Below are 20,180 nucleotides of genomic sequence, written 5' to 3' on the forward strand. Positions count from 1 at the left end.
GTACAGTGAGGTCACACACACACACACACACGGGTGGGGAGAAGAGAGATTTCCCAGCTTTAGTTGTGGAAATAACCAAAGGAAGTGCCTGTCCTGAAGCAGAGCCAACCTTAGCCCCACAGAACCATAATGAGTGGTGGGCTTCAGTGGTTAGGTATCTGAATGGGCAGGAATGTGGGCCAAAGAGCCGATGTTGCCTTGCCCAGTGCTTCTTTCCTCATCTTAAGTACATTCTGCAGCTGGTATTGTTTGGTGATTTTATTGTTTTTTTAAAAAACCATGTAACGGTTTGGATATGTAGTATACATACATGAAGTATATGTAAATCCTCTTTTCTCAGTGCAGACTCAGCCTTAGGTTATTCCTTTTCTAGGGCATTAAAATACACTAACAAGCAGATTCATTGGGATTCACTTTTAATAGGGTACCTGCAGTTTATGCCGTGGCAGCTGAAACTGGACTGCCCCTTCCTTGAAGCTGATAGCTTTCGTTTTGTTGACGCTAAATTCAAACATCACAGAAAACCAATCTGGTGAACTTAAATGCTTTTGAGTTGTTGGCTCTCCAGTACCTTAAAAAGAAAACAAACCAGCCTCTCAGAAATGTTTGCATTCATTAAAGATGCTCTTTCAACCCTCCCATAGTACTATGGGAAGAAACCTGATGTTTCCAATGGGTAGTCAGCCTCAGACCTGTGTCCCACATCCAGTGGTGCCATCAAGGCAGGATTTGGGAACAGATGTCCAGGGCCTTATTTTAACATAATGAGCAGGAAGCAGGAGAGGAAACATGAAGGATTTGTGGGAAAACATAAGATTTAAGAATGGCATTTTCTTCTGGTGATTGTAGGCAACACTTGTTCTCCTCCTCCTCCTCCTCCCCTCCTCCTCCTCCTCCTCCTTCTTCTTCTTCTTCTTCTTCTTCTTTACATTTCTATACCACCCATCCTCTGAGGATCACAGGGCGGTTGACAATATAAAAGCACAAAGCACATACCCTAGTAACAAAGAAAAGCAATAAATCCACCCTCACACACTTTAAAAAGCCATCAATTGTTTAATTAGCCAAAAGCTTGGGTTTTTGCCTGGCACCTAATTTAACACTAGCAATTTAATAGATTTGAGAGCTCAGGTGGAAACCCTATTGCAAATAAAGCAGTAGTGTCAAAGAGCAAAGCTTGACATTATACTCTGTGTGAAGACAAACAATTTTGTATATGATGATCATTTCGTTTAAGAATCACTTGAGACATCCTGAAAACAATGCTATTTAATAAAAACATATATAAAACTATATATTCAAATCCATTATAGATACTAACATCTCCATCTAAAAGGCCTGTTTTATGCATGTTTATGGCCAGTGATTCATCGCACTTAAAAAAATAAAATCAAAATTCAGCAACGAGAAAAGCAGTTGTCATTGAGTTTGCACATTGTGGCACACTCCACACCACTGAGTGCGTATGTGCCCCTGGCCACACCCAGGAATGCCAATACCCACTTTCTGCAATCTTGGGTTTCCAAAATTAGGTTGATCTGATACCTTCTAGCTTGGCCCCACCCTTTAACTCTTCTTGAAAACAAAAGGAAGTCACCACAGATCGTTAAAAGCAACAAGAAAACAACTTCTCCATTTTTTAAAAAAAAATTAAGACACCCAGCCTGTTACAGATCATAGTGCTTTGGCCAGCCTATGCAATAGCAGCAACTTAATACTCTTTGGTTGGTCCTTGACAAGAGATGGAACCTGCTCAGATGGTGACTGGATCATCGATGACTGAAACCTGGAGCGGAGATTTTGAGTCATCCGCTATAGACAATTATGGTGACCTGGTGAATTATGGCATTTGCCACCTGCAAGAACTGCCATTTGCCTATATCTTTATCCCCACCGTCTACTACATTACTTTCCTCATTGGTTTCTTCGGGAACCTCTTTGTGATCCTGTTGATGGCACGAAAGGAAGGCCGGAAGAGGCTCGTGGACACCTTTGTCCTCAACCTGGCCGTGGCTGACCTGGTCTTCGTATGCACCCTGCCTTTCTGGGCTGTATCAAAAGCCCTTGGTTACTGGTGCTTTGGCGAGGGGCTATGCAAGTTGAGTAGCTACGCCATCACTGTGAACCGTTGCTCTAGCATCTTGTTCCTGATGGGCATGAGTGTGGAACGCTTCCTCGTGATGACCAAGCAGTGGGATTCCAGGACCATCAGCACCAGGAAGAGCATAGCTGTGAGCTGTGGTTGCATCTGGGTGTTCTCCCTTCTGCTGGGGATGCCATCTCTATTCTACAGAAAGTTGAACCCGGTGGATGACAAGTATTTGTGCCATGACATGCCCTCCCCCACCTTCAGCTTGATTATGCTCATCTTGACCTTCCTCCTGCCTTTGGGAGTAATCTTGTTCTGCTACTGCTCTATCTTCTCCAAGCTTCGGAGCCATGTCCACCTAGGCAAGAGGAGAAACAATGCCCTCAAGATCATCTTTGCCATCGTTGGAGCATTCATCTGTTCTTGGCTGCCCTTCAACGTGTTAAAGGCATTCTTCGTCTTCACCATGGCCCAGGACATCCATCTCCGCTGCTCAGCAATGATGGCTCTCACGTGGGGGCTGACCATCAGTGCTTGCCTGGCATTCGCAAACAGCTGTGTTAACCCTATCATCTATGTCTTTATGGATCAGCAATTCCGACAGCAGGCCCTGAAGCATTTCCCTGCTTTCTGCAGCAAAAGGGGAAATGTGCAAAGTTCAGCCCTGTCCTTTTCATCCACAGACACAAGCCTCCTATTTGCCAGCAGGAAGAAGCCCACACCAGCAACATCAGCTCGGGCAGGAGACCCAGAGAGCAAAGGGGTAGGTTTGTAACCCTCCAAGAGTAGTATAATGTTGGCTGGACTGCTGCGAAAAGCCAGCAAGATTTCTGGGCTATGCTAGTTGGGGAAAGGAGCGCAGGGAGATGAGTTAGAAGCCTGTACTAAGTATGCCAAAGGAATGGGTATAAAGATTCTGACCATTTGATGTAAATCACAGTAATATCAAGGAGGTAGAATTCAGTTATCCAAACATGTATATCAAATGCATAAAATCAACTCCCACTTATGTAAATTGCCTACCAATTGCTACTGCACAATAAGCAGGCAGATTTAACCTATGTAAGACTTCATAAAATGATTTCAACTGTCTAAAATGGTGGTATTATAGATTTAAATAGTTGCAATTACAGTAATATATGCTGGTGAAAAGTGAATGCTTTTAGCTGTATGTACAGTTGCTTGCCATCTGCTTATCTCCCCATATCTAGATTTCATGTAGCTTTTACTAGTTTGATGAACAGCTGTTGATCCTTGATTGAAAATATGCTTAAATGAATAGAGAAGGAAAATGAAAAAAGTTGTTGTGTAATTCTATATCAAATATTCTTTGAAGCAATAATGTGAAAAACCACCTGCCAAAAAAGCAATAAACATTGTATGTTTAACTAAATAATAACTATGCATTTTATTTTATTTTGTTTTAAATGTCCTGTTGCCATGATGAAGCTGTTCTAATTTAGTTTTTCAAACAGTTTTGTTTCCCTGAAGTCTGGGTTTCTTACAGTAAGCTTTCTTAATTTTGATTAAGAAATATATAACTCTGCAAATTTCTGTGACCTTGTTCCTTAACCAAAAGCAGGAAAACAACAATAAATTCAAGACTACCTTTCACATAATTCAAGTCTATGGCTGAGAGCAGCTAAGTCATGAAATGTTGAAGATGTCAATTAAAAGGAAAATGGGGTGGGGTAGGATGGGGAGACTGGCCAGCTTGAAGCCATAACACAACGGTGAGTGTTTTTGAGGTTGAGGACAATATTACCACAGTGGACAGCTGCTGGAGGTCACATTTCAGAGAGGGCAAGGCTAGTCCCACATGCAATTACACGTTCTTCACACATAATACGCATACACCTATTTCCTATTGAAACAGAGGCACATATTTAATTCTTAAGCTATATACCTTTAATGTACCTTTAAGGTATATTCAAAGCTCCCCCCGCCCCAAGAATCCTGGGAACTGTAGCTAAAAGGTGCTGGAAATTGTAGCTCTGTGTGGGATAAACTACAGTTCTCAGGATTCGTTGAGGGGATGTGCTTGAAATGTAATTAATATTCTTGTTGTTATTCATCACCATATACACAAGCATCTCAATGTGATGGACAATTAAAACAGCAAAAAGTGTTTTAAAAGCACCACAGATATATATAAGAAACAATACAGTACAAAATAGGCACTCATGCCAGAGACCCATACATCTAGCTGGGAAAGCCTATCAGACAAAAAGGTCTTCAGTTGTTTCTGGAAAGTGCAGCGAATAGGTGCCTGACATATCTCATACTATTCTGAAGAACAGAGGCAGCTGCACCAAATTTGCTGCTTCCAGTTACCGTGGAACAGATTTCTGACATCTTTTGAACCTGCAGAAGCTCTGCCGCAGACCTCACTGACTTACTGGGTATATAAGGGATAATAAGGTGGTCTCTCAGCTTGCCTGGTCCTGAGCTGTACAGGCCTTATATGAGATAACTCATTTCATGTTATGGTGTAACTCCACTCACGTTACGCTATCCCTTTTCCTAACAGACTTTAAAAATAAAACAATAAAACAAGTTTTGTAAATATAAGGGGGAAAGCTCTTCAACTCTGGCACAATTCCCAGCAGCTTTAACAAACTGCAGTTCCCAGGATTTTGGAGGGGCAGATATGCTTTAAATGTACTGTGTGGCTACAGCCAGGCTTAAAAAAACACACAGCAAGTTTCTATTGCCAAAAAAGAAAAATAAATGACTGGGCTGGGGTGTGGGAGAAATGCCGCTTCTTAGACCTGCACTGACTAATTATGAAACACAGTCTTTCACAGAGACTTTGATTTTTTTTTAACAGGTTCATCATAAGGTTTGCTGAAACTTAGGTTCTTAGCATTTAGCTCTGAGGCTAAACGCACTTAGAAAGAAGAATTAGCCCAAATCACTGCTTGTTGAATGCAATGCAAATGATCTGTCGAAAATCTATTACTGTATGCAACAATCAATTTCAGCTTTGTTGTTTGCATTAAAATAAAGCTGCATTCCTAAGCATGCTTACTTGAAAGTTACGGAAACTTACTTCAGAGCAGGTATGTTCAGGATGGTAACATTAATGTAAAATATTTTCCCTTAAGAAATCTAAAGCACACCTTCCCCCACTCAAACAAACAAAAACCCACGCACTTTTCAACCTCTGTGGCTTTTCTGGTAGCGATGATCCCACTACAACATCAAAGAGAATATACGCTCGAAGACCCTCTTTTGTTTTTTCTATAACAAACACGGCCACCCGCCTTAAATTTAGGAGCAGCACAGATCTTTAACGGGACGGCGAGGGGGGAAACCCCAAAAAGAATTAGAAAACACTCAAATATGGATAGGGTTGTTTTTTTAAAAAAAAGAAACGAACGATTTCGAGGAGAAAAGCCCTGGCCGCTTATCATCATGGCACGTTTTTCTGCTCTCCGTGTCTCCTGAAGGACAAAACAGCACTTGGAGCAAAAACCTCTCTCTGTAAAACTGCGAGTCGAAAGGCTCCGCGGGGATAAAGCCGCTGCGCCTCCGCCGCCCAGCTAGCGCGCAGCAGCGTGGGCGCTTTGATATACAGGACAGGAAACATCCTGAGGGAAAAGAATGGAGATGCTGCTTCTGCGCGGGGACATGTCCTGCCTTCAAAATCTCAAAGCCCAGGGGGCAGATCCACAACACCATACTTTTAGAACTAGTGTTTATTTTCTTTTAAAAAAAATGTTTAGGGGTACTCTCATTTTGACTCGAGAAAATCAGCATTTTATTGTTCAAATCGGGGGAAATAAATACAGTATATGAACCAAAGTACAAAGATTCACAAAATGTCTAGGGATAAGTACGTTCCCCCCAGAAAAAGCACTGTTTAGAACACATTCAAGGCTTAGTTCACCAGCAATTTCTCAGAAAGAGAATTTTTTTTAAGGAAGATATGACCAGGGCCTCTGAATAAACAAAGCTCCTGAGATACTCCCACCCTGGCTGAAGCCTAATCTATTATCTTCTGATTTTGAAAATCTGCAAGAACAGGCAGCATTATTCCATGAGATGCCAAGGTATGAATGAGCTCAGTCTCAAGTTTCGGAAGTTGCTAAAATAGTAATAATGATATTGATCTAAAACTTGCGTCCTGCTTCCACCCGCAAAAAAAGAGAAATTCTAAGGTTCTTGCAATAAAATAAAACCCCACAAAATGCATTGACAACCATCAGAAAATATCAACATTGTAAGAACAGAAATCCAAAATTGACAAAACTAACAAACAACACCCAGGAAAAACAAAACGAAGGCAAAGAGAAAGGAAAATAATTCTAACATATTCATAATAAGTGGACAATGTTTTTCAGCTGAAGGCCTTCCTAAAAACTCAGATTTCGGCCAAATCCCTAAACCCAAAAACATCAAGGCTTGGCGAATTATTTAAACAGGAAGCAGACTCCATGGGCTGTGCCATCATAGAGAAGGGACTACAGTGGTACCTCAGGTTAAGAACTTAATTTGTTCCAGAGGTCCGTTCTTAACCTGAAACTGTTCTTAACCTGAAGCACCACTTTAGCTAATGGGGCCTCCTGACGCCACCGCGCCGCTGGAGCACTATTTCTGGGTTAGCGGAGTCTGTAACCTGAAGCGTCTGTAACCCGAGGTACCATTGTATTTGTAACTGCTTGCTGGCCCTTAGACAGCCACTCTCTGCCTCCTCTGTGTTATCAGCTTTGCTGCCCTCCACACACTAGGGGTTGGACTTCTGCAGCAGGGGGCTTCTGCAGCAGGGCACTGCCTTTCGCCAGGAAGCAGGAGGAGGACAACAACCGGGAGCAGGGCCATCTTTAGCAGATGCAGAGGCTTGGGAGGGAAGCTGTGCACCCACCAGCCATATAGTTGGTGGGGCACAGCTGGCGGTCATGCAGGGAAAGGGGAGGCTGCCGGCAAAGCCGCACAGCTGCCCCACTTGCTAGGGTGCCCCTGAGAGGCCGGCGCCCTGGCGCAACGAACCACTAAGACCAATGTGAAAGACGGCTCTGGGCAGGGCTGGCACAACACCTTTTCCTGCCTGAAGCAAAAGACAGGATGGCACCCACTTTGCGTTCTGTGCACAGAAGGTAACCAGACTGCCAGCTGAATCTTATGCCAAGACTGGTGATAGGGCAGCATCTCCCACCACACCTGAGAGTAGCAGGTTAATTTAGATGAAATTAGGATTACCTTAGGAAAAAATAGAATAGGCCATGTGGCACATGCCACTCTGTCCTCCATGTCCTACCACTGCAGCACCTGAACCATCTCACCCTGCCCAATGGTAGAGTTGGCCTGTGAATAGGTCTAGAATTGTACTTGGAACAGGCAGAAAGAAACAAAGAAATACATCTAAAATGAATCAACACAGACCACAAAAAAATTATTTGGCAGTTATCGTGTATCTGGATTACCTTATCAGGTTTACAATTCTGCAATTTCTCAGTTCTAAAAGCACAACATTCATTCATGTTAGTGATATACCAGCAGCATCAAATGACAGAAGGTCCTCCAAAGGACTTGTCTACTGAGTATTCCCCTTGATTTGCTTACACAAAGCTTATGTGGAGTTTAGATTACATCTAGTCTTTATTTGGCATTTGTTCTGATTTGTTTGCTGGGAGGTTGTATTTGTGTGGCAGTTATACATCTTCCCATTAATCATTCATTCATCTGACATTTCTCAGTGGGTTTCCCTGTCGCTTTCCTAATTGCAAAAAAACCCATTGCTGTTTTTTTAAGTGGGTTTGAAGTGCTAGGACAAGAACACCTTAATCCTACAAACCTACATTTGCACTTGATTCCCTCCCACAAAATATTGACCAATTTGGAGGTGACCAGAAAATATAAAATATAAACAGCCAGGGATATATAATATATAATACATAAACACCCAGGGATGGTGCCTTGAGCTGAAACTGCTCATAACCCTGTTTTCTCAAGAGAGCATTATGTGCTGAGGTGGGATGTATTGCGGTCACAGTGAGCTGCAAATAACTGAACAGGTTCCCCCTCATCCACCACAGCTTTAGGCGGTCAGGTTGCACACCCAGCGGAAAAAACAAGCATTTGGTCTGATTGGGTGCAGCGTATTTGTGGGCTCAGAATGGTCAGAAATATGCAACCATCATCGTATGCAAGTCTGTTCAGAAGTAATTCCCACTGAATTGAAATGAACTTTCTCTTAATTCAGTGTGTTAATTGCAGCAGCCTTACAGCCCAATCCAATGTATTTTTACCCAGGAGTAACGCCTACTGTGCTACTCCTAGGTGAGCATGCAACACTTTACTAGACATGTCTCAAATTGCTGTTTTGATAGGTACTCGCTAAAGACCTCTGTGTGGTCCCCTGCACCTTGCATAGTGTTTCTACAATGAGTAAGCTTTTAAACAACACACACTAAAGTGGGGCTTCCTTCTGAATTGCATTGTGTGTTTAGGATGGCAGCTTTAAAGTCCAATGCTATGCATGTTTACTCAGAAGTAATTCTCTCTTGTTCAAACATCAGTTTTAATATGTTGTGGGTCTGTAATGCATAACTGCTAAAATCTTAACCTGAAGCGGATTGTAAGATTCGTGTCTGACAAAACCCAGGTTTTCAGAATTATGCTGGCTGGTAACCTAGGATCTCTCTGTGTGTGTATTCTTTCAGAAAGAAGAACATGTGATGTTGAAGTAGCAGCTAACAGACAGGCACCCTGCAGTACCATAAGCATTAGGGTGTCACCTAGTGGCACCATGAGAAAGACTCAGATTCTGATGCAGTGTGCATGTGGAGAGGGAAGGGATGTGATCTGTGCCCACTGTTTTGCAATTATGTAGATCCTAGCATTATCCCCCACTATTCTACATGGGAATCATGGAACCAGTTTTGATGCCACCGGGAATCTGGCACATAATATACACAATGCAAAAACATGTCAAGTTTTTTAAAGTGTTAGTGCACATGCACAGAGACTGCTGGTATGTTATAACAGCTGAAAATGCATTTACCTGCATTATTGCAATAGCATACCGCAGACCCTTGCCTAGAGGTGTCCTGAGCAGTGTCAACTCTTTCTATGCACATATGGAGGGCTCTCTTTCACTCTGCTGTGGAATGAGAATGTGAAAAAGGATTTTGGATCTCAAATTGGAAGTTTCAGCAGAATCCAGAAAAAATATTTCAGGGCGGCAATCCTAAACACCCTTACAAAGGAGTAAACCCCAAGTGAACATAATAGGAACTTTATTCTGAGTAAACATATGCATAGGATTGTGCTATAAATCAGATGAAACCAATCTATATTGGAATCAAATGATTCTTCCCATTTTAACATGGAAAGTGTGGGTTGGGAGAAATTCTTCTTCACAAGAACAGTATAATTCAGGGTCATCTACTGAAACTGATTGGCACTAAGTCAGGGCAAGCAAAAGGAAGAACTTCACTGCACATAGTTTATTGCTGCATGATATATAATTCATTGCCACAGATATAACTTCAGTACTGCCATTACCATAGATTAGTTTTAAGGGTTTAGAAAAATTATTTGAGAACAAGAATTTTATTTTTTACTAATAGTTATTATGAATAGCAGCAAAAAAAATGGAGCCTCCCTAATCAGACCTAGTATATCTTTATTTGCTGCACATATCATGCATCTCCATCATGCCTTCCATTTGAGCTCCTCAGAGGCATCTGGCTAGAGACAGCTAAAAAACTGGGTGGAGTCAGCAACCTTTGTGCTGATCCAATTTAAAATAAAATTCAATATTTCCAACCAATTCTTAATGTTCTCAGTCTGGTGCAGTTGAGTAGGGTATCATTCTTTTGATGCTTACTTCCTTTTCAGTGCTAAAACAGTAAGCCAATGCAAGATGTGGCTATGTCCCAAATACTGAAGTATTTCAAGATTATAGCTGTTCTAAGGCAGTTAACAATATACAATTTTATCAATAAACACTGACTTATAATTCAAATTACAACCAATAAGACTGGTACAATGCTATTCAACAGCAACCAACGAAAAACTCCAGCAGTAGCACATATATGGTAAAACCTTCAGTTAAGCCACAGAAAGCAAATGAGTTTTTAAAACTTTCTTAAAAGCTTGAACTGATAGAGCCAGTCATATATGTATTGAAAGGACCCCCCCCACACACACACTGAGAATACGACCTCCACAGAGTTTGCCAGCCCAGAGATTTTATGTCCCAAGAAATGCAGAGGAAGCGTGGTGATTGCTTTTAGTGGCCTAACTAGTCATTTAAATATTGCAAGCAATTTTTCAAGCTACAGGTTCTCAAAGAAGGCAGAATTAAGCAAAAAAAGGTTTCCATATTGGTCGAGAGGAGTGGAAAGATGAAACTAGAGTGGGCACAGTCTAGAGAACTGCACGACTAACAGCCCAGTGGGACTCTGTGCATGACTCCCATTCTCTCCCCCACCCCACAACAAAGAGCAGCTCTTCACACCACTTGCGGAAACATTTCATTTGGGGTTGTTGTTTTTTTGCAGGTGAGTTTGCAGTATGCAGGCAATTAAGAGTTACACATTCCACAATGGTCTATTGATGTTTGTTTTTAATTTCTTTTTGTTTTTAATCAGTTTTTAACTTTTTGTGATTTTATTGCTTGGTTTTATGTTTTTATATTGTAAACTGATGTGGTGTATTTTTATGATACAGTGGTGTGTATATATATATATTTATATTATTTGTTTATAATAAATAAACAAATAAATATGGCAAAGAAGTCTCCTGCTTCCCATAGAGATGGGAGCATTTACAGGGTGGAGTTGTCTTGGAGTGGAAAGCACTAGAGACTTATGGTGCCTATCTGCAGACGTGCAGGTTGAGCAGCCATAGGAGTACAGAAGGCATTGTACAGCCAGGCAGTGCTAATCCTAAATGCACAAAAGTCCCATGCCTTAAGGACTCAAACAAGTCATCCTTCTCTCTAAATAGGGTTTGCAATAAAAAATTGAAAACATTAGCAGATGCACCCAACGGGCTGCCTAGAAAAATGCTGAAAATCACCAGCTGTGTGTACTGGCTTTTTCTCATAACCACCATGTGTCAAAGTTGTTGAGAGAATGGGCCTTAACTCTATGATTCTGCAGTTCTAACTGCAATGCATAAGCTGAAGAACCAACAGCCAGAACAAGCTATAAGAAGAAAGCCCCCAGAACTCACCGTCTTGCAATGAGGATACAAGTCTCTTATTCTTCCTCCTGATGTTCCATTGCTATTGCATGAATGTTACAGGATGTTTACAGGCAAACTGGTACATAGTCTACCGTTTTATATTTTATTTAAATTGTGGCTTTGCCCATACCAGCAGTGTTCGGATGGCCCGAGACAAAAATTTCCTACTGCCTACTCTGCCAACCACTCAGGATGTGGTCAGCTCAGCAAAAATCTCATTTTCGGTGTCTGATTCATATCACATACCTTGTGGATACCTGCAAGAGCATTTTCTCATGGGGTACACAGACAGGGCAACCTAGATATGCCCTAAGACTTTTGTCACTTGCTCTGTCTTTTGTTGGGAGAAAAGACAGCAATCACTTCACAAGGAACGTGACCAAGTTATTCTCAGAGTGCAATTCAGCTGTGGACTTGCAGTCGCCTGATGCAACTGAACTAGACCAGAACATAGTGGAATCTGGCTGATTGAGATGCCTTCAGAGGCATTGACATCAGCTGGAAACTACTGAATTCCATTCATTTCAGCAGCAGAACCAAGGAGTGTAGAAGCTGGAACAGATTCATGTGTGTGTGTGTATCAGCAGCAGACTTCCAGTTTGAAGTCTGAAGCTCCAACAACTTTTCTAGAGTGTGATTTGGTTGTGCCACCCATAACTGTGTTTGACATAATTAGTGCTGATCAGCAGACAGCATTTGGGAGAGTTGACCCAGGGGTGTTGGGAGCAGTTGGGGATTCATACCAGGAGCCTCCTGGTCTGTGCCCCTTGAGCCTACAGAGTGGAGGAAGCAGCAACAGTATAGTATTGTTCTCTTGGGTCCCAGCATAGTTTTACCTAGGCAGCACACTGGTTCCTTCTGACTTGACCTGGCTGTAAATGCTTCCAGGTCAGGGATGATCAATGCCAGACTTGCTAATTTGGTGGTCTAATCGGGGTTCATATTTTCAGTGCAATGGGGAGCGAAACACAGTAAGTGGGAAAAGATCAGCACACACTCAAGGTAGTAACTTAAAACAAATTCATTGGTTTAGTGATGTATAACGCTTCATCCAAAGTACAATACCCATCTGACCTGAAAATTTGGCCTCCTCTTAGCATCCTCCAGCTCATATAATTACTGAACAGAATTTGTAAGTTCCCTAGCATGACCTAACTTCTAAGTGACCTAGCATCTGAGCACTTTGAAATAAAAGACATAGTTACTTACAGTTGTGGGCCAGGATCCTGTGGCCTTCAGCTGGGTAGGAGCATGTGAAGGACAGACAGACAGACAGACAGACAGACAGACAGACAGACAGACAGACAGACAAAGATTCTTGAAATACATTTATATTTATCAGGAACTGGACTAGGAAGATGGAACTTCCCAGTTTTTACAACTATTTCATTACTTCTGTAGGCAAACTCACAAAAGATAAGGACCAGCCTAACTCAAGCTGGCACCCTCCAGGTGTTTTGTACTACAACTCCCATTAACCCTACCCAGCATGTCCAATGCTAAAGCAGGTCTGGACTTGGTCAGTGCCTGGATAGGTGACTACCTGGGAACCACATATACAGTATGCTGCCTTGGGGTCCATGCTGGAAGGACGGCAGGATATACCTTAATAAGCAAGTTTTTAAGACAAGCTTTGCAAGAGGTTGGTTGTCAAAATTAAAGGTTTAGAATTTACAGCCACACAGAACCAAGTTGTTAAAATAGGCATCTAATCAAAATTGTAAGTCAGTACACAGTGTGTGTAAGATAGTGGAGCATGTTTACTCGCTTTACTTTATCACATGTTGTTAGTACCCCAAGGTGGTACTCTGGAAGGCTAGCACAGGAAGACAAGACACAGGCAACTATTTTTTTCATTCTAGGTTAAAGTTAAACTAGATTTTTAAAGTGCCAGCTTTTCACTAGTTTGGGTCTTATCAGTGTTGTTGTCATGTTACACAAATGGACACGTGAAACCCCCATGTCATGCATAAACACTGCAGTTGTATATGTGGTCAATGCACTCTAGACAGCTACATAAACCAGCCTAAAACACTTACACCACCAGCACAAGCTGAGTATATTTTTCAGACACCGCAAAAACCTTCTGCAGAGGTTTACTGTTTCCTTATGTGAGCTAACATCCATTCTTCTAACCATTACACAAATCCCTAGTAAATGAAAGGTTGTTCTTCAAAGACATTGTGTTCCACAAATAGGATTAAGAAAGCTGAAAAGGATATGGACTAGTACCAGGCAGCAGATTAGCGGCAGAAAGAAGAACAAAAATGCTTGTAATTTTGCAGAATCAGCAGCTCCGATTATGAATTTGCTCAGCTGGGATCCATTTCAAGGCCTTTTCGTACATGGGAAAAAACCTCTCCCCATGTTTTGCTGCTGTTGTGTGGGAGACATGGCACATCTGGAAAATTTGCAGTGGCATAACTGCTTTTTAAAAAGTGGGTTAAAATTTATGTATGCATGTTCCTCTTATCCCACACGTCACTGAGCTTCTCCTGTTGTAAGAGTGGTATTGGCAAGTGCACACCTTCCATTAAACAGCCACCCTAAAAATAAAAGCTACGTCAAGAACTCCTTATTTGTCCCTGCCCTGAGTAAGCATCTCTACTCTGCCGCCATGGGCATTGGTGCAGGATAAAACACAACCCTTGAAAGTGGAAAACAAACAAAATCTCTACACAAAACCAAGATTCTCACTAAAGAAGAAAAGGTCAGCAGGAGAAAAGAGTTCTAAGCTGCCCTTCTTTGTACAGTCCTGGGTAGTACCGTTTTTTTTTGTTTTTTTTTTGCACCATAACACCACTTTTTTCCTCCTAGAAAGTAAAGGGAAATGTCTGTGCGTGTTATGGAGGGAATGCCTACGGGTGGCATGCCTATGGATTTTCCTCCTCTAAAAACTACGTGCGTGTTAAGGTCGGGTGCGTGTTATAGAGCAAAAAATACGGTATATGTAAGAGCAAGAGTCTCCTGACTAGTAGCCATACTGAACATCTGCCTTCTAGCAGAGCTCACCAGGTAGTCAGAGAATCAGAGAATTGTAGAGTTGGAAGAGACCATGAAGGTCATATAGTCCAAACCCCTGCAACGCAGGAACATTTCTTGTTTTTTATTTTATTTTGTTTTTACATGTACAGTATTTAGTGCCATGAGTTTGAACTCTGGAAGTTAATCAGGGAAGCAGTACGATGGATAAATCCATACAGGGTGGAAAGCCTAACAAAGTGAGGTAACTGAAAGTGCTGCATTACATTTTACATATATATATCTGCATTTAGTGCATTGGTCAAGAAGCAATAATCGGGGTGTGTGTGTGTGTGTGTGTCTCTATTAGAGGTGGCCTTTCCATTAAGCAGGAGACAACCACCTGGAAAGCAAGATGCCTCCTTCTGAGTGCCTCAGCTATTCTCCTCTGCAGCCTCATCTGTGGTGGAAGACACTATCCTGTCACCAGGGTTGAAGGAAGATTTGACTGCCCTTCTTGCTGGCTTCTGTGCGCAGGAGGGAAGGCAGTGCCATCTTGACTTTCATCTCAGGCAGGAAAAAAATATTGGGCCAGCTCTGATCCCTATTAAGTGTAAATCATCTTGAGATGCTTGTTTAGAAGGGGGTTAAAAACAGATAAATAAATAATGATGATGATAATAATAAACAAGTGTAAACTCAGTGGCCACAGCAGCAGGTGTGTTTGTTTGCTACCATGTAATATTGAAACAGTCCTTAAATCTAGCATAGTGCTTTACTTGTGGGGTTGCTTTTAAAACAACAACAATAGCACGCGGGCCTCCTGTGTCTTTAGTAACTGGATGAATGCAGAAATTCACTAGATAAAAGCTTTCTTATCCTGGGAATTCAGTGATGGGAAAGCTTCACCTGTTGCATTTCTGCTCGCGGCTTTGCTGGTCCTCACGTGGCCCACAGACAGAGATTTCAGAGATGGGTATTCAATGACTGATAAAGCCTCACCTGTTGGATTTCTGCCTGATCACTGATCCACACCTGGTTCATGGGCCGACTCAACCCGTAAAGCTTCTGACAGCTTCACCTGCTGAATTCCTGCTTGTTGCTTCGCTGGTCTACAGCTGGATCCTGCAACCTTCCTCGGGCCAGACCATTTATTTAGCGACCCGTGTCAACTAGCTCCTTGGAGGGTTTAAAAAGGATTCGGTGTGGTTGTTTTTAGAGGGTTCAAAGATAGATCTCAGGTGGGTGACATCTGCCATCGCACACCAGCAGGGCTTTCCAGAGAAATGCAAACGAAAGCGCCCTGGCGCCACAGAGCAATAATATGAAATATTTCTTGCTTCGCAGGGCCTCCTCAGTGTCAACCTTTCCTGGCTACCTTCTCGCGGGGAGGCGCCCCCCGCCCCTGCCCACTAACTTCTTGTTAGTTTGCCATTGTGTGTTGGGCCGAGAGTGCTGCTAATCCATCACTAATGCGACATTAATAGCCAGCTGCCGCGCACACTTTCCTTCTGGGCTGCTCTGAGGGAGAAGCGCCGCTCTCTCCTCACGGCCATTCTTTCGCACGTTCGCCCCGGGTCTCCCCGCAGAAAAGCAACCACAGGGGGGTCATTGTGTGGCTTGGAAGAAGCGCTTTGATTCAGCAAATGACTCTTTCCTACCGCCAGGGCCGAGGCAATCCTGGCTGTGGAAAAGGGGGTCCCTGAAGGGAGGCTGTTCCCTCGAAGGGCGAAATTAATCAAAACCACCAACCTAGCAAACAAAAACTTTGTCGGGCCTGGCGTGTTGTTGTTTTTTTACGCCGCATTTCACCGAGACGCTCTCGGGGATTTCACATCCCCGTTGGAAAAGGAGAAGGGCAAGCAAGGCATTCACCCCTCTTTCCTTGGAGGGAGTGGTATGCCCCAGGGACAGATGTCTTCAGATCTTTTTAACATTTGGGATGCCGCCGATGCCGAAGTTAAATGAAATACCGCAAGGGGGGTGGAGAATTTAAGCAAGCGCACCAGAAGCATGGCAGCAGAGAAGCTCGCGCTCCCGGGGGGTAACGGGGAAACTCAAATAAACTGAGCAAATCACACACACACATACACAAGGTAAGTGGAAACAGAGCAGAACTTTTTGTAAATGTAAAATTTAGAACTTCTAGCAGCTCACACCAGGTGAGTAAGCGTGCATTCCTTGGAGCTAAAGAGAAATAAGCAAAGAGCACTGCTGAATTAGCTGGTTCCTGGAAGTAATCTGCGACTGCCCAATTGTCGTTTTCTGCCCGGTTGTAGTTTCCTGAAATTTTCTGATTGGCGCTGCAGTTAATGGAAAGAGCAGACTAAAGCTCCTGCGGAATTTCTTTGACTTCCAGAGATTCAGGACCTGAACAAATGAATGCCTTAGCTCTGCAGGAAATGTTTTCAGGTTTATGTTTGGGGAGGGGGCGGGAATAGGCACCGTGATTTCAAATTACTACTTGTAAGATACATGTTTAGGTGAGCAGCTTGTCTGAAATTGCCTCTTCATTTAGATCAGAGGTGGGTGAACTTTGGGTTTGTTGCGTCTACTTTGTTTATTGTTGGGGGTTTTCCTAGATCTCTCCAATATCAACCAACCAGAGCCAGATGCAAAAGACATACAACTTAGTATTAAAGAACAGGGTACCTCTGAGCCTTGGGATTTCATTTTTGTTGGGGTTTGAATTGCACTTACAGCCCTTTCCCACAGAAGTTCAGTCCTAGTTAGCTTTTTTTATTAATTTCAGCAGCCTAAATGGGGGGGGGGGTTGTTATTGTTAAATGATTGGGTGTCAGAGACACTTGCCAATCTCTTGTAAATCAGTTGGCGGTCTCCCAATAGATCCTGATCTATCCACTGCCTTCTCCTGATTTAAATCAGCTGCCCTGTATTTGACTGCTTCCTCCTCCTGAATAGAACTGTGGCCTAGTGGTAGCTTGCATGGTTCCTTTGTTTTAAGAAAGAAAATTATTGTTTCTGACCACAAAAAGCTTCTTAAGGGCGCAAATCTCAAGGACATATTTTTCCTTGTTTGTTTTTTACTGTGTTCTGCTTTCCATGTGAGTTAAAAGTTCTGAGGGTTGAATCTTCAGGTGGTTGCTATAACATTTTTAGCACATAGCAACAAACACAGAAGTTAAGGACTATTACTGAGAAGCATGTGTGAGGCTTAATTTGATCCAGGGCTGAATGGCAGAACCTAACTGGATAATGGAGCAGAACCTGACTGGATAATGGGGCACAGCCTAAGTACATGTACAAAACTAACTTAAAAGTCCCTGTAAGCATGTGCAGAATGCACATCCTTACCACAATGCAATGTCAAGAAGCCCCCACACATCTGGGAGTAGGGCAGGAAATACTTCTAGGCAGTCCTGAGCTATGTGATCTCTCACACTCACCACTCACAGCATTTTTGTTCCTTGCATTAAGCTTACATGTTGTAAAGTTGGGCCAGATCTGTGGCATTGAATTTCTGATTTCTCACTCTGCTTATCATTCCTTGCTCTAACATCTCACCGAGTGATGGAAAGAGTTCCTTTAAACAGTGCACTTTTACTTTTTAAAATGGATTTGCGTAGTAACTTTGCACAAGGTAGTTTTGGGTGTGTTTTTCTAGTGCTGTGCTTCTATGACCTGTGACCCTTGGCTGTTGCTTAGTTTGTTTGCCTGCATCAGGGGCTCAGTGCAGTTGCAACAAGGTCACATTCAGTTGGCAGAGCATGAGAATCTTAATCTCTGGATCGTGGACCCCATGTTCGGCAAAAGATTCCTGCATTGCAGAGGGTTGGACTAGATGACCCTTGTGGCCCCTTCCAACCCTACAATTCTATGATCATTTTTTAATGCACCTGTTTATGAAGAGGTTGAAGGACCTTAGTGATAGAGTCCTCAGCATTTTATTCAGAATTAAATCCAATGGATCTCAATGGGCTTTTACTTCCTAGTAAGCATGCTTAAAGTTACAGCTTAGGTATACTGTGTCGCTGACTATGGCACATGCTATAGCTAATGTATGTGGAATTCACAATGAGGTGGTTTAGGCTGCAATTAGGCAGCCTAAAGTCTGCTGAGTCCCATAGACTTTGGAGGTTGGGAAACAGGTTGGCATAGCAGTTCACCCACAAAACAGTTTTGCAAGAGATGAGACTTGAAACCCAGATTTCTCAGATCAGACCACCACCTTCACTTCATAACCTTTTCACACCCTATCCCAGCTTTTCCACCCTGTGCACACAGAAGCCTTTGCCTACAGAGCACTGGAGCATCGGCACCAAGGCGGAGTATGACAGTTCCTTGAGATCCACGTGCAGACTGAGGCTTCTCTCCCCACCCCCTCAGTTGCTGAAAGTCTTCACCATCAATTCTGAAGCTCCCGTTGCATGGGGGACAGCAATTCATCAAAGCCTCTGCTAGTGTGAAATCGGCTTGGTTGGTGGGTGGAATGTTGCAGGTTCCATGCAGGATGGGAAGTAGGCAACTGCAGTGGCCTTTATCTCTCTGAAGCAGAGAAGTTGGCCTCTCCTCCCGGCCTTGATGGGATGATGGATGGCTTGCATGCAGGGGGCACTAAAAGGGCATTTGTCCTTCAGTGTTCTTTATTTTCGGAGGGCACGTCTGGCAGCCAGCAGAGAGAGCGAAATGAATCCCTTCAGTGTTGTGGCGTTCCCTCCTGCGTGGCTGTCGAAGCCGACAGAGCCTGGGAGAAGGGAAGATGGGACATGGCTCTTTGGGAGGAGAGCCAAGAGGGATGATTGGAGTATTTATGATAAACTTCCTCCTCATAGTGTGGCTGGGAAGCCTCTCCGGAAAGCGCAGTGTAACACAGGTTATTTTGTACAGTGTTTCCTTTGGCAAGGGGAAGCTTGAAAGGGAGGGGAGGAATAGCTGGCTTAGAAGCCAGCCCAATTCTCAGAGGCAGGCATACAAAGCTCAAAAGAAGAGGTCGCTGTTTGCAGATCAACAGATTCTTTATCCAGTGGCACCTCCGCAGAGTGTTCAAAACAGAACGTTTCACATGCATCCTCCAATGCTCAGTTGTGGTTGCTGGATAAATTTCTCAACAAAGAGCCAAAGGAGCAAGCAAGCGGGGCCTTTTATTTATTTTAACAGGCCCTGTAATATATGATTCCTAATTTTCATAATGACTGTTGCCCTTTCTTAGAGTAAGTTAGGGAATTCCAAAAAATGGCTTCCCATTGACAGAAGTATTGGGGAAAGTTCAGAGTGTTCTTTCTCCTACATCCCAGAGTCATGAAGTCCACATATGTCCATGCTGACAAGGAGAAGTATAATGTGTGAACTGTAGGTGGCAGATGGAGTTGGCTGGTGGCCATTTCTGTTCTTATACTGGGTGCACAGTTATGTTGTACTTTGTGAACCCCCACATTGTTAAAATAACTACAGAGTCGCTTTTTTAAAGCACAAACGAAAACATCACCATTCCACTTCTCTCAGCAGCCCCTACAGTAACTCTCACAGGGCCAAACGACACATTACGTTAAATCATAGCTGTCAACGTTTCCCTTTTCTTGCGAGGAATCCTATTCGGAATAAGGGAATTTCCCTTAAAAAAAGGGAAACGTTGACAGCCATGCATTAAATGTGTGGCACTTAAAGTGAACCCAGCATCCAAAGGAGGCTCGATCAAGATTGGCACCACAGCACAGAGGGAGGAGTTGCTATTATCTTTAAATTTATTACCTGCACTTCACCAGCAGGTCCTAGGGTGGGTTATAACAATTTAATATTTAGAATTAAAAACAGAACAGATTATGCTCCCCCCTAAACACACCATGCTCCCAATTAAAATATCGCTCCCTCCCAGGGTTGCCACCTTCAGTCGGGCAAAATAAGACACAGGTTGGGGGGTTGAGGCATGCACACACACTCATTAGGCCAGATCCTCCACCACTTTGGGATGGGG

General features: G+C 43.0%; 1 protein-coding gene across 1 annotated transcript; it reads left to right on the top strand.

Annotated features, from left to right (window-relative positions):
* Nucleotides 1-918: 918 nt before the first annotated feature.
* Nucleotides 919-3,458, top strand: GPR25 (G protein-coupled receptor 25). Its single transcript, XM_053392885.1, has one exon. The coding sequence runs from the start codon at nt 1,743-1,745 to the stop codon at nt 2,862-2,864; it is 1,122 nt and encodes a 373-aa protein (XP_053248860.1). The 5' UTR covers nt 919-1,742; the 3' UTR covers nt 2,865-3,458.
* Nucleotides 3,459-20,180: the final 16,722 nt, after the last annotated feature.

Source organism: Podarcis raffonei, chromosome 6 (genome assembly GCF_027172205.1).
Source record: "Podarcis raffonei isolate rPodRaf1 chromosome 6, rPodRaf1.pri, whole genome shotgun sequence".
Taxonomy (NCBI): domain Eukaryota; kingdom Metazoa; phylum Chordata; class Lepidosauria; order Squamata; family Lacertidae; genus Podarcis; species Podarcis raffonei.

Coding starts and splice junctions, on each gene's coding strand:
- GPR25 (XM_053392885.1), top strand. CDS start 1,743: ATGGAACCTGCTCAGATGGTGACTGGATCATCGATGACTGAAACCTGG.